The 14,690-nt window shown below is 46.7% G+C and overlaps 1 protein-coding gene across 4 annotated transcripts; it reads right to left on the bottom strand.

Annotated features, from left to right (window-relative positions):
* Window positions 1–8,704: 8,704 nt before the first annotated feature.
* LOC115100103 lies at window positions 8,705–13,601 on the bottom strand. 4 transcript variants are annotated; one of them, XM_029618323.1, is made up of 3 exons: window positions 12,845–13,601; window positions 10,365–10,445; window positions 8,705–9,402 (listed from the first exon to the last, which is right to left on the bottom strand). In XM_029618323.1, exons 1-3 carry the CDS (start codon window positions 13,290–13,292, stop codon window positions 8,792–8,794), a joined length of 1,140 nt encoding a protein of 379 aa, XP_029474183.1. In that variant the 5' UTR covers window positions 13,293–13,601; the 3' UTR covers window positions 8,705–8,791. The 4 variants fall into 4 exon arrangements, 2 of the variants coding, with proteins under 2 accessions (XP_029474183.1, XP_029474184.1); XR_003858960.1 differs by having other exon boundaries at window positions 9,480–13,601; XR_003858961.1 differs by having other exon boundaries at window positions 10,365–13,601.
* Window positions 13,602–14,690: the final 1,089 nt, after the last annotated feature.

Genomic DNA, 14,690 nt, shown 5'->3' with positions numbered 1-14,690 from the left:
AAGGGATATTTAAAAACTTTGCAATTCTTTAATACAGATTCCCAGATTTGTGCCTTTCCACAATTTTGTCCTAGAGTTCTCTGGAAAGCTCCTTGGGGCTTAAGGTTGGGTCTTTACTTTGAAATGCACTACCCGAAAGAGAGAACCAAAGGCAACTGCTGAATTTATCCTCTCATCATGTGAATCACTACAGTTGGGGGTCAGTTTATTTGTTGTGTGCTTTTGAAGGCGATTGGTAACACCAGAGCTTTAAATATTTACGATGGCTACAGAAGAACCAAAGGGGTGGACACTTATCCAACCAAGCTATTCCATATTTGTATTTCTACTTCATTTTTTAAAGAACTCTGGAATATATTTTTCACTTGGCAGTTATGGAGATAGGGGGTGTGCATACATGGCACAAACACTTTTTAAATTAATTTTATTTTCCAGGCTATAATGTGGCAAAAGTGAAAATTTTGGAAGGGGATGTAGACTTTGATGGAAATTAAGAAAAGCATGAGGGGTGGGGGTGTAACTTGCTGTATGGTGGTTACAACCCTTAGCAGAAGGCATGGAGATTACTACCCTTACTCTATAAGGTGCCACCCGGCTACTGTCATTTTTACCCGTAACCAATAAGTCTTGATGATTTTAATGCAACTGCCGCATTGCTCCTCGCTTCGATGGCAGGGGGAACAGGGGAACTGGATTCAGAAAACAACCAAGGGCCCCGACTTCAATGGTCTGGGATACTGATACACGGACTTAAAGGAAAAAGCACAGGACTGCTTCTTCAGCCAAGTCCCAATGGAAATGAAGAAAGCATGCATGGGGGTAATGGAAATGAAGGAAGTGTGTGGCAGTTACTACCCTTAGCAGAGAGCATGGAGATTACTAACCTTAACCGATAAGCCTTGATGCTTTTACTGCAACGTTGCTCCCTGCTTAGATGGCAGGGGGGGGGGGGGGGGGGGAAAGAGGAATTGAATTCAGATGACCACTGAGGGCCCTGACTTCTATGGTCTGGGATACTGATGCATAGACATAAGGGAAAAAGCACAGGACTGCTTCTGTGGCCAAGTCCAAATGCAAAGCTCGTCAAGCAGCACTGTCTGAGTTTTCAAGAAAGATCATCAATCAGTAAAAAATGTTGCTAGCTGCAATTTTTATGGGTTATCATAAGGCTTGGGAATAACTGCATGGAGCGACAGTTACTACCGTTAACAGAAGCATGGGTGTAACCTGAACAGAGTGGCAGGTACTAACTCAAGAAGCTTTCTGGGCAGAGTGGATGGACCATTTGGTCCTTTTCTACTGTCATTTCTATGTTTCTGTAGCCACTGTATTTTGTGACAGTCTTGTCTCCATGGCTAACTGGAGGGCCAATTAGTTATTTATTCAGTCTTAATCTAGTTGATGATGTCCTGAGAATGTTACACACTGACGTGAAAGTGAAACCATAGCAGATGACTTGCAAAGGTAATCAGTGAACGCAAGTAAACACCGTCTTGCCATAAACCTTTACTCTTTTTTTTTTTATATGAGCTCCCTGTGTTTGTTAATCATATTTGGCCTCTCGTCGTCGCTGTCCTGATGCAAAATGCATATTTTTTTTTTCTCTCCTTTGACTGCTGCCATTGACTCTAAGGCTTCTTCCATTTTAAATTCTGTTGCAGTCGAAGATCTGCCTGAAGAGCGAGTTATCCCATAGACAATATGATGTATCTGTGAAGAGTGGTGGTGAATGTAAAACAAAACAAAACAACTTTCTGAGTATCTGCTCATCTTAGGGAGTCGACGTGGGTATGAATTTTCTTTCTTCTCATGTTGTGTAAGTGACAAAGCTACAATTCCTAGGAATCAGAGTATTATGGGAACAGAAACTAACACCCTCTGCATAACCCTAACAGTGTGATTGCAGGCCCTTCAAGATGGTCTGTGAGGCCTATGCGATAAAGGTTAGTGTGCACATTAAAGGCATTTTTGCATGTGGACAAAAAAATAGCATGCTATGCAATAAGGCCTTATCGTGCATGCTGAAGTGGGCTGAGAAGATGTTAGCTGGAATGCACTAAACTTAGTGTCTGCACATGTGTAAATGAAGGAATGGCCTACACAGAAGGCTTTAAGGCAAGGGTCCTCACACTTTTATTAGGGCATTTCACAGCACCAAGAGGGCAGGATGGGGGTGGAGGGTGCAGCATGTCTGGCCCTTTTGAGGATTCGAAATGCTGGGAAAGGGAGGGAACAGGGTTTCCAGGGCTGTGATAGTGTCAGGAATATATCTAGATTTCTTGGCAGACCTCCAATATCCCCAGGAATCCTGCCCCCTGGGGTGTAGAGGTGAATGCATGTATATATGGAGCACTTCCTCCACCCCCTTCCCTCTCATTCACTCCTCTCCCTCCTTCTCACCCCTCCCCTTCCTTCACATCACTCACTCCTCCCTCTCCCCTTTCCTTTTATTCACTCCCCTCTCATCATACTCACTTTTCTCACATACTCTTTCCCTCTATTTCTTCCCCTCCTCTCTCTCTCTCTCCCCGCTTGGTGTCTTCTTGAGCTCCTGCTGGCAGGGCCTGACCTATGCACCAGTGGCTCTCTTCACTGGCATGCGTCTGGCCAACTCTTCTAGCACTGGCAGGGTGAGGGACACCCTACCAGCCTTTCTCCTGCTGCCGTATGTAAAAAGAAAAACCCTCGTAGGCTGGATCCCGCTGCACTAAGCAAAAACATGGCAGGCTGGAAAAATAAGCTCTGCAGGCAGTAATTTGGGAACACCTGCTTTAGTGTTTGTATGATAAACAGTGTGGTGTGCTCATGCATTATTTAGTGAGCACTTGTTAAGACCTAAAATTTAACACCTGTCTTGGACCAAATGTTACTTTTTAGCGTGCATGACATGTAAAGGGTTCAGCTGCTAGTAGGCTGTGTAACTGAATACTGAAGGTCATGTATAAAAGATGATGCTGTAAAAGTTTTCCCTCGGAACCTTTAGACATAACGCATCTTCCATGCTTCCTTTTGATAAGGCAGAGCTCCTCTGGGTGAGTGAGGAGCCTAATGGTTAGAGCAGTGGGTCGCGAACCAGTGAGGCCAAGATTCAACGCCCATGGTCGCTCCTTGCGATTTTGAGCAAGTCATTTCACCCTCCATTGTTTCAGGGACATACTGAGATTGTGAAGCCTCTGTTGATAGGGAAAAACCTACAGTACCTGAATTTAATCTGCTTTGAAGTGGCTGAAAGGCAGAATCTAAATTACAAATAAATACATAAAATACCCCTTGACCCAATAACACTCCTCCACTCACTGTTGTTGATATCACCTTATTCTCATAGCAAGAGATTAAAAGTTTAGGAATTATTCTCGACTTACTCCTACCATAGAGAATCAAATAACAGCTGTAACTAAGAAAGCCAACTACACCCTTTCCTACAACCTTCTGATTACAAAACATTCATGCAATCAGTAGTGTTCTAGCATTTAGACTCCTGTAATGCTATTTACATTGGCTTACCTCCAAACTACAGGCAGTACAAAAATAATGCCACCAGAACCATAACAGGCAGGAGAAAATGAGAGTGAGCCTGTTTTCTTCTGGCTCTGCTACACTGGCTCCTGATCGCCTTGTGCATCAAATTCAAAATCCCTGTCACTCACCTTCAGAGGATGGTATCGGCCCTACATACTTGCCCAAGAATGTGAAATACTATTACCCCCCTAGACACCTCCACTCAAACACACCACCTGTCCACACCTCCCCTTAAGGCAATTCAGCTGCAAAAAAGAAGGATCCAGAACAATCATGGGCATGGCACCCAAGCTGTGGAATTCTTTTCCCCATGGCTTCCAAGATACCACAGAGTATATGACATTCTGTTTCCAACTGGAAACCTTGCTCTTCAGCCAACTAAGTTATGGGCTAAACAAGCCTCCCACGCCCATAGGCTCACAAAAGGCAACAGACCACTGGAATGTGGTAACTACATGCTCGATGCTTGACCTAGGGCATGGATCTTAGTCTTTCAGCCTTCTACACAACATTACCTGTTAACTATACAGCTCTTTGTTACAAATAAAATCAATTTATGGCACATTGACTGTGCGACATTTATGTTTCACTGATTTTAACTTGCAAATGGCCCAGCATGTAAAAACTCACACACTTGAAGAGGATCTCAGTCACAAAAGTTGGAAGAGAAATCCAAATTTAAATCAAAGTAAAAGAAACCAAAAAGACAGCACACATTTTGGGAGACTTCCTACACAAATACACATTATTAATACCAAAATAATGTCTGTTCAAGCAAAACGATACCACATGACAGATGGTGTTGAAGCGTTATTGGACATCTCACACCACAGAAGGCACGGTGCTTTATCAGCGTTGTCTAAATGTCCACAAATTAATAGCATGAGTGTTGGGATCATCGCTATCTCTGCTCTGGCTGGTCTAGCCAAAGACCACTGCAGCCATTCTGAGGCTTCAGCCACAGCAGTAGAATCCTGGGGACTCTCCCCCCCCCCCACCCCCCGGCTAGTCACTAATGCAATGGGCTCCCGCCATGAGCTAATAATTTATGCACGGGGATTCCTCTCATGGGCAAGTGACTTTAGACAGTGGGCTCCTGCCTTCTATAACATCTCATGATAATCTAAGTAGGACACTACACGGGATACAAGCATCCCTGGCCCCAGCACTACACGGTCCCCTCTTGCTCTTTGGAAGGGCTCAGGGAACAGAGGTGGAGGAGATATGGTGGCTGCTGCAGCAGTAGCCATTAGAGGACATGTGGGGGGTCCAGGACAGGATATATACGGAGAAGGGGAGGCATCAGAGGAGGCGCACGAGCACACACCTGAGCAAAAATAAATCCACATTTATTTTCACAACTCAACTGTATTTACAAACAAACCGTTGAGATAGTAACTCAATAATATACCTGGACTTGACCAACAATACTCAAATAATGATTTTATTTATGAAATTGTAACCAAACTTTATTGGCACCTGTTAGAATGTACGATAACCTACATTTACTTACCTTGGTCTATGTGCCTATTTGTAAACCGTTGCGATGGTATATAACTTAGCGACGGTATAGAAAAGTTTTTAAATAAATACATTGAGAAAGGAATGTTATTTCTAGTATTGTCGTATACTTCAAAATGTGTCAAACACAATGGTGTCAGAAACGGAGATAAAGGATGATACTGGAAGTCCTTAGCTATTGCCATGGCTGGACACAAACATTTCTTGGGGGGTGCTTTATGTGCTGCATGGTTTCTGATACTTTCCACTACCTGCAAGACGGCTGTCGCAGCTTTTTTTTCCGTAGAGCTCTGAAGCCTTCCCGGATAGCGGCCTCAAGCTGTTGCCACCCAAACACCACCGAGTGGTCACAGGGAAGATGCTCAGATGACGTGGCCCTCCGGCATCAGGGCTGCCGGATTCTTCACAGGCATCACGACGGCAGATCCCCTGGCCGTGGAACACACATTACCCAAGGCCACTCCTTCTCATCCTTCAAAACTCTCCAGCCTGGGTGCTGGCTGAGGGCGTGAGGCATGCCTGGCGCATGCTGCTGAATAAAACCATTGCTTGCTTGCTCCGATTCCTTTTCCTTTGTGGTAGCTGTGCCATCCTGCCGTGTGCATCCGGGTTAAGGTGCTTTCCCCAAAGGCACTGGATCTAGAAAAGAGACGGAGAGGAGTAAGTCCTAAAGGTGGAGCACATACATCCCTTTTTGTGCCATCAGAAAAAAGAGGCTCCTTTACAGCAAAGCCCTGCAACTTCCCTGCCCTGCATTCAGTTACTGGCCCACCAAGTCTACAATCTTTCTAAAAAAAACCCCAAAACCAAAAAAATCCAGGCCCAATTTGCTCTACCCCTCCCCAAAAGGTTCTGCTCCCTCTAGGCCCCCAAATCTCCTCCACCCACTGGGACGGTAGCCTGGATAAGCAAGTCCACCCCATGGGAAACATTAATCAGCTCTTGCTGTGTTTTCCCAATTGGTGATTTTTTTAAATGCAGGTAACTCGCTAGTTTCCTCTGCTGTGATGTCGAAGCTTTCTCTGAGCTGATGACATGCGGACACTGAGCAAGCTGTTGCTCCGGTGATATGAGATGAATTGGGCAGATTTATTTTAATTTATTTAAAATATTTGTTACCTGCCCTTCCATAATTCCGGGTCGGGTACATTAATAAAAACAAACAGACATAAAAGTGGAACCATAAAATGGACAAAACAAAATGAAATCACAGCATAAAAGAGGAACAAGAGAGACTGAATTTAACTTCTGCTCTGACTTGAGACCTTCTTAAAGGCTTTTGGCACCTTTATGTTATGAATGCACACTGAATGCCAGCATATGCTTTCTTCCTATGAAACACTGGGTGGTTTTTTTTTTTTTTTTTTGAAGTCTTTTCACGGATGGCCCCTTTTTATATCTTGATATCGATCTGATGTTTTTGACGCTCTGGTGCAAATTCATTCCTAGGCTGCCTGGCTTCGTCTGGTGCAGTCTCTGCCAGAGAGCACCGCAGTGTGTGTTCCTTGTACAACTACTTCCAGAATCCTATTGTTCTCAGGCTGCAGCAGCCTCTGTGGTACTCTGCATCCTCCAACTACGAGTAAATGTTTTTTCCTCCTGCAGAAACTCTGGCTCCTCCCCGGATATGAAATGTGCTTTATTTGTGGTTCACCTCTTCAAATGCCTGCGAGCGGCTCTCCTGCTTCTCCTTCCAGCACCAGTGGCTAGCAACACGCACCAAGTTGACTTGTACACCCTTTTACCAGGAGCAGCCAAGAGAGGAAGGGAAGTGAGCAGGCTCACTTTCGTGTGCCCACCATAACTGGCATTGTGCATACGCAGGATTTCACATGACATTGATCACGCTTGCTAACACGACCATGTTCTGTTACAGCACCACTCACGGTACTAACATGGACACGGTACTGGGAAACTTGTGTCCTGTCTACATGCAGTGAACAAGGAGCCCAGTATTGTGACCATCTTATTGGTTAAATAGTTTAAAAATGTTTTAGTGCCACTTTTATTGCATAGACCCCTAATGGACCTATTTACTAAAAATATGGGGAAAAATGTGTAGTGAAACAGGGCCCCAACCTGGCGGATTTGATCATCTTTTCAGATGCATGTGTAGGGTATCTAGTTTATCAAAATGCCTATTTTAAAATGTTATACCAGCGAGATACCTTATTTCAGTTGCACTTTCTCCTTTCCAGCTTTTGGGCCATTTTCTCATAATAATCTGATTCCCAGGAATTCTACTGTTCTCACCCCACATACAAACTGACGAGAGAGAAAATTCACAGCCACAGAGACTCCTTGTGCACGGTACCTACATCATATGCCATCTGTCTGCAACGGAAGAAAATGTGACTATGGCGTGTAACAGCTCAAGAAGATTTCTCTGGGCTTCACCCTGTCGGCTGCACCCACAATCGGCGGCCCGGACCATGTGGGAAATGGTGAGCAGGAGGGCGTGAATCGCGCGTGCAAGACACAAGAGTCACAGGGGGAGGGGGAGTGTGCTGCGAGCGCACCATTCAGTATATAGAGGGGAACAGCTGCAGCAGGAGAGCATCAAACTCCTTGTGACCTTGGGCATATCACTTCATCCTCCATTGCCTCAGGTACAAACTTACAGGGTCATTTATCATTTTGCGTTAGGCTGTTATCATGCAAGTTGGGGCCCTATCGCCCGCGATAAAGCATGCGTTATTTTTTTGTGTCGTGAGATGCGGATGCAAATTTTGAAAATTTTGTCAAAGGGGAGGAATTATATGCTGGAAATTGCCCGAACCGGGATTTGCAATATTGGAGGGGGGGGGGGGGGGGGGGAGAGTGTGAGGTTTTGGTGGTGGCCTAGAGTTTGGGGCCAGTTTTACATGCACAGTCAGAGGTATGAAAAGCACAATACACATCAGTGAACATTTGATGAGATTCGGAGTGGGGAAAGGTTCACAAAGATGAGATTTCTACAATGTACTCTCACCCTAGCTTGATAGCACCAAGGTAGAGGGCGCTATTCATGCGCAATTAATAGCAAAACGACGAATCTAGGCCTTAGATTTGAGTGTGAGCCCTCTGGGGATAGGGAAATACCTACAATCTGCCTGGATGTAATCCCCTTTGAAGTGCCTTCAGAATTGTGGGACATTGCAGATCTCCATACGCTTGTGAGATGGCTTTTGGCTTTAAATTATGACCAGCCTTGTCACTCTGCACAGTAGGGGGGGGGAGCCAGTCGGGAAGGGAGGGAAACTGACTAAATAACCGCCACAGAAAGATGTACCTGTTGTCTATGGAAGCTAAAGCACAACACCATGCAATAACTGGGAGAGGCAAGACTCACTTTTCCTTTTGCCATCCTCCCCCTCCCCCTTACATCCTTTCCCAAAAAGACACACCTGTTTTGTTTGGTTAAATAAAGGCCGCAGTTTATTTCAACAAGACCCGAGCCCCCTAAACATTAATACAAAGCTAAACATCCCCCCCCATCCCTTTGTAACATTGTTCTTAACATGCCCCCCACCTCGTCCAGTGGTAGAGCTCTGCCTGTGTCCTCCACATCTCTTACCACGCGTCCCAGCGTGAGTAAGCGACAGGGCCTCTGAGCATCAGCCCCCCTCTTGCTCATTGGCCATCTCATGTAGCAGCCCCCACGCTACACAAGATTCTGCCCCCCCCCCCCCGCATACCTTTCAACAATACAATCAAATCACCAACATTAGGGCTCGGGTTTTCCGCCATAGAACAATAACAACCTCCATTGTCATTGTTCCCCCCCACTGCGGCCCTCTATTCTGGCAATAACCTGCTCTAATCCTTCCTGCAACGTGTTATTAAATAAATTGATACCAACGTCCGACAAATGCACCCCATCAGACCTAAATAAACCTGGAATAACTTCCCTGGACCACTCATGCTTCACCCAAAACCCCCCTTGTCTCTCCAACCACTTCCCAATTTGCTTGTTCAGCTTTCGAACTCCCCTGTACCAGATTGGGGAATCTAAACACTGATACCTCACAATTATGTCCGACCACCCTAACACAGTGTGCGGCATCCCATTCATAATGGTCGCAAAATCCTTCCTGATCTTGGACACCATTTCCCTACATGACCACTTGCCAATATCATTCCCCCCCAAATGTATTAACAAAATTTGTGGCACCCCATTCTCCATAACACACTGTTGCAAGAAAGTTAATAATCCGTCCCACTTCATTCCCCGCCAACTAAACCATTTGATGCTCCATTGCAGCTCTTCCAGGTAGAGATTCGATCCATATGGCCTCCTCTCCGCTCTGTGATGGGCCCAATGCACGAAAGAATGGTCCACGACCCAGGCACATTCCTGCTCCCCCCGTCGCACCCGCAATTCTGTAAGAAAACACAATGTTAATACCTCCTATCTTAAATCTCACCCACCCCTCCTATACTTTTTTATTTTTACCAACCCTGTCTCACGTAGGACAAAAAAGCTTGCGACTTCCACTGTCCTATGGCTTGTATTTTTCTTTAGATAATCCTCTCTCAGCCACCGATGTAGCTGCACCTATCCTAAACAAATGTGAGGTATAACACTCTGTCTTCCATCCCAAAATACTTATCACTCTTTTTAACACATGCACAAATTGATAAACCGTCAAAGGCGATCCATCCTTATGCACCAAAAAGGAACCCCCCACTTTTGGTCGCACCTCCAGGAAATTCTGGATATTTCGCACCGGACACACCCGCCTATCTCTTGCTGTCTCCAAAGTTACAAAATGACCCTTCCCCTGCTGGTCAACTTTTGAATGATGTATACAAATCGTCACACCCCTATTACCCACCCAAATGTTCTTTACCATGAGTCCTGTTCCTTCTGCATTCTTTTTAGAATTTGCCACTAGCTCCCTAACTCGCATTGTACTGAAGAATGCCAGCACAAAAGCTGTCTGAAACAGCAGTACCTCATAATCTGACCAACACACCATTCCCAAATGCCCAACTATAACGAACAGATTCTCATATCTGATGGGAAGCCTCCTATCTGGCATACATCCCCTCTCCCTTTTCCACCCTACCAAAACCCTTTTGACCATAAAGCTCGTAGCCGGATTTCCCCAACCATTTAACTTTTGGAAAAAAGAGAACCCTGCAATGTACAAACGCACAGATGTCAACGAACATCCCCCTATGTCTTGCCCACAATATGAATTGTACTAAAACCCCGTCCTCCACAGGGCCTCCCGTCCATCCCCTTGTCTCCAAATACTGGGTCACTACCCTATAACCACTCAAATACGATTCCCATGTTGCCGGTGCCAGTGACTTCCTTATCAGCGTCCATGCCTCACCCGGCCCAGGTGCCACAGGTGTGCCGGGAACGGATCCCCTTCCAAATTTGCTCCGGGCGCTAGCTTTCTGAATTCTTGCCACTTGAAACGAGAAAGTGCATCAGCAATTACATTATGTTCGCCTGGCACATGTCTCGCTCTAATAGTTACATTTTAAACATAGGAAAACTAACTCCCTCAACAACTCCGACACTCTCGGACATTTCGCTGACTGTCTATTAATCACCTGCACCACTCCCAAGTTATCGCACCATAATAAAACTTTCTTATTTGCTAACTTCTTTCCCCAAATGCTCAGTGCTACTACTATCGGGAATAATTCCAAGAAATTGATGTTCTTAATCAACCCTTCATCCCTCCATTCCTCTGGCCACCTCTCTGCACACCAATTACCTTGAAAGTATACTCCAAACCCCAACCCTCCCGCTGCATCTGAGAAAAGCTCTATATCCCAATTTGATACCTCCGCACCATGCATAATGCATACCCCATTGAATGATTCCAGGAAAACCTCCCACACGCCTAATTCGTCCTTTACCCTACGTGTCACCCTAATATAGTGATGACTGGCCCTAACCCCCACCGTGGTACTGGATAACCGTCTAATAAACGCCCTTCCCATAGGAATTACTCGACACGCAAAGTTCAGTGCCCCAATTAAAGCTTGCATCTGCCTTAATGTGACCTTAGAAGCCCTGCGTACCCTCTGCACCAACCCTTTCAGTCTCATAACTTTCTCTTCTGGCAAACGTGAATCTAAAGCTTCCGAATCGAGTTCAATCCCCAAAAAGATGAGCCTAGGGACTGGGCCCTCTGTTTTATTACTCGCAATTGGTACTCCGAAAGCAGCAGCTACTTGCAAAAAACCATCTAATAGCCTCTGACATAAATTTGACTTAGCTGGTCCCACAAAGAAAAAATCATCTAGGTAATGCAACATCCCTCCCACGCCTGTACTCTGCTCAATAACCCACTGCAAAAATGTGCTAAACGCTTCAAAAAATGCACACGACACTGCACAACCCATTGGCAAACACTTATCTATATAATACTGACCCTCAAACTGGAACCCCAACAAAGGAAAACTGCTAGGATGTATAGGCAACAACCTAAAAGCGGATTCTATATCTGCTTTCGCTAACAATGCTCCCTTTCCCGCCTGTTTAACTAAACTAACTGCTTCGTCGAAGGAAGCGTAACGCACTGAACAAAACTCCTTAGGTATAAAATCATTCACTGACCTGCCCTTTGGGTACGATAAGTTCAGAATCATTCGAAACTTACCCTGTTCCTTTTTTGGTATTACTGCAACCGGAGACAAATGCATATTGACGTATGGCGGCGATACCAACGGCCCTGCCACTCTCCCTAAATTAACTTCTGCCCATATTTTTTCCCTAGCAATCCCAGCATGCTTAATAGCAGACTTTGCGTTCCTTCCCCCCTCACCTTTTCCCGGACCCTGGTACGGGATGACGAAACCCTCTAAAAACCCTTTATACAAGAATCTAGCCATGTCCCTCTTAGGATACTGCCTCAACCAGTATAGCATGGCATGCAAAGCCACTGGCGAGTCAGCCTTGCTGCTCAAATCCTTAAACTTTTCCCCCTCTGCCATGAGTTCCGCTTGCACCCTGTGCACATTTAGAGGCTGCATGTAGACCACCGCACATGGAACATGCATGTCGGAACTTGCAGTCCGGGAATAAACAGGCTGCTTTGTTATACCGCCAACAAACGTCATTCCCTCCTCCGGTTGCCTTACTTCCTGTATTGCCTTTACTAACTGGTCCTCCAGCATGAAAGGAGCCAACTGCCCCACTTACCCCGCTAGCCCCTGCAACGCCACCCAAACTACTATTATCTTGTCCAACACTCTTGAAACCCCTGGACCCCTTGCCTGTCATTTGGGTTAACCACAAGTTGATATCTTGTGAACCCCAAGACATTACTCTACTGCCCTCCATCTTATCCTGGAATTTTTCATCGTAGTTGAGCCATGCCCAACCCTCATAATCCCGGAACGCTCCAAGTATGCTGTCAGCATATGACAGCAACGCTCCGTATTGCGATGGATCATAATGACCCACCACACTGGCCAAACGCAAAAATCCTCTCACCCAATTCACTATATTCTTAGTTACCCGAGGGCCCCCGGACTTCTTATTCTTCTTCTTATCCTTCTTTCTACTCTTCTTAGATCCCCCTTCTCCCTTCCAACAGCCTAAAAATATTCACATTCTTCCTCTTGCGAATGCATCTGCGGAGTTTTCTCGGTACTCCTTCCCACAATTCCGCTAATGTAGCACCCGCTGATTGCCCTACCCCATGCTGAGGCCCCTCCCACAATACTTCCTTGTAATTTGGCCCCGAATCAGAGGAGTCCTCTGATGAATCGGTTGAACCAGATGAGGAACTGGATGATACTCCCTCACTTTTTCTTTTAACCTTCCTTTTCTTACCCTTTGCCTCTTTCTCACCTGCTTCCACTGGAACCTCCTTTTCTTGCCCGGATGCAGCATGCCATCCTCCCCTTCTGGAACTACCGCTGTCTTGACCTGTCATCAGTCCTGCAAACTCCCTGTCCCGCCAGGCCTCTTGCCTCGAAGTTCCAGGCATCACCTCCTCTTCAGGTCCTGCAAGAAAAGATGCCCCCCTTTCCCTACCTAAACTCCCTTCTGACACCTCATGCCTTACTCTGCCCTCAAAACCACCCCTGCTAGGAAATTGACCCCCCTTTCTATGCCCCTCCCTCCCATAAAACCCCACTGGACCCGAACTCGGTACCATACCCCTGCATGACTCCTTACCATACCAATCTGGCCATCCTCCAAAATTTCCCATGTCACCAATATCCCTATCCTCAATAACCTGCTTCCCTTCCCTTAACATACCCTGCTCTAAATCAAACCCTGAACTCTCCTGCATACCTCTGGGTAACTTACTCTGTATGCCCTGCCTCCTCCCCACGGAACTTGTGATTAAACCAGCTTTCTCACCTGCCTTACCATATTGAACTAAAGATTGAAAACCTGTCCTCTGTGCCTGAACATGCCCTTGCACATTGCTGGTAAATTCACTTGTCTTGGCTCTGGCCCCAATCGTGGATGCCTCTAAAAAACCCTTTTTCCTACCTCTCCCTGCCTTGGCCTGAAAACGAGCAGCACCTTTTTTTTTTCTGTGCTTGAAGGGGGCATTATCCCTCAAACGGCTGCCTCGTTGTCCCTTCCTATTGCTGCCCCCCCCCACCTGCTAGCAACCGCCCTCCCATCTCCATGGTTACCCTCCCCCCTTTCCTTCTGCCACCAGCAGTTAACTCATTAGCATCTGAAAGGAAACTAAAGTCCATGGTGGAGGCATTAATAGAAATCTCTGCCTCCGCCCCTACCCCCACTGGACCCAGAAAGCACTTGTGGAGGATCGAATAATTCCACTTCGGCAGACTCTGGGCCACTCTCCCCCCCCCCCCCCCCCCCCGAGTCTGCCGGCATGATCGCCTGCTCTGCCGTGCCAGAGGCTGAGGACAGCGCAGCACTCGTGACCGTCGGATCCAAGGTATTTACCCCTGCAAACGTTGGAAACCTCCTGCGGCCCCCAACCCTCCCCCGCTGGCGAGCTGACCAGGAGACATGTCAGCAGCAGTCTTACTTAAAAAGGAAGACAGGCAACGCAGGATCGGTGCAGCCCAACCCCTGGCCTCGCGCAGGACCGCGGCCACGCTCCCTCCCTCTACGAGACATAGCACAGCCCCGGTACCATAAAATCCCCAGGCTATGGCTCTGTTAATCCAATTAACCTTTCAATGCCACCCCGTTCTTGCTTCGGATAATTTAAAACTTTTTTTTATTAATAACCACTCACAGAAACACCACAAAAGCTGCTTGCCTGCTGCCTCAGCCGTCTCCTCGCCAACTGAGGCGCGAAAACGGCTGCCCCTTACTACTATGCTCCTACATCCAATCCCTATTCCCCATTTGAATTGTCCCCGCTGCCATTGGTTCCTTCCCCCCCCCCCCCCCCGCCGCCCCTCCTTCCCTCCCCCACCTCCTTTTCCTCTAACCCTCTCGCTCGCTTGCCACCCGTTATTATCAGCAGTGTGAGGCAAGCTCACCCGCTTTCACGAAAACAGCAAGGGAAGCAGCAATTCAAGCCTGTAAAGGAAACCCAAATCTCTGCGCTGCAGTGACAGCTAAACAGTACCTGGGTTCCACAGCACAGCACATAGCTGTCCATGGAGGGTAGATAACAGCCGATTGCCCCCTTCTCCAGCACCCAGCCCACACCTAGCGAGGCCTCCCCTCCCCCATTCACCCAGGCAGTCTGCCT

This window comes from Rhinatrema bivittatum, chromosome 10 (assembly GCF_901001135.1).
Source record: "Rhinatrema bivittatum chromosome 10, aRhiBiv1.1, whole genome shotgun sequence".
Taxonomy (NCBI): domain Eukaryota; kingdom Metazoa; phylum Chordata; class Amphibia; order Gymnophiona; family Rhinatrematidae; genus Rhinatrema; species Rhinatrema bivittatum.
The sequence above is the reverse complement of the archived record's forward strand: the minus strand, read 5'-3'. Positions and strand labels throughout refer to the sequence as shown.

What these genes read in the sequence shown, in the direction of transcription:
- LOC115100103 (XM_029618323.1), bottom strand. Translation starts at nt 13,292, where the DNA reads ATGCAGGAGAGTTCAGGGTTTGATTTAGAGCAGGGTATGTTAAGGGAA. An exon ending in GGAGGTTCCAGTGGAAGCAG is followed by an intron (nt 10,446 to 12,844) that starts GTGAGAAAGAGG and finishes TCTCGTTTCAAG; the next exon opens with TGGCAAGAATTCAGAAAGCT. An exon ending in ACCTGTGGCACCTGGGCCGG is followed by an intron (nt 9,403 to 10,364) that starts GTGAGGCATGGA and finishes GTTTTCTTACAG; the next exon opens with AATTGCGGGTGCGACGGGGG.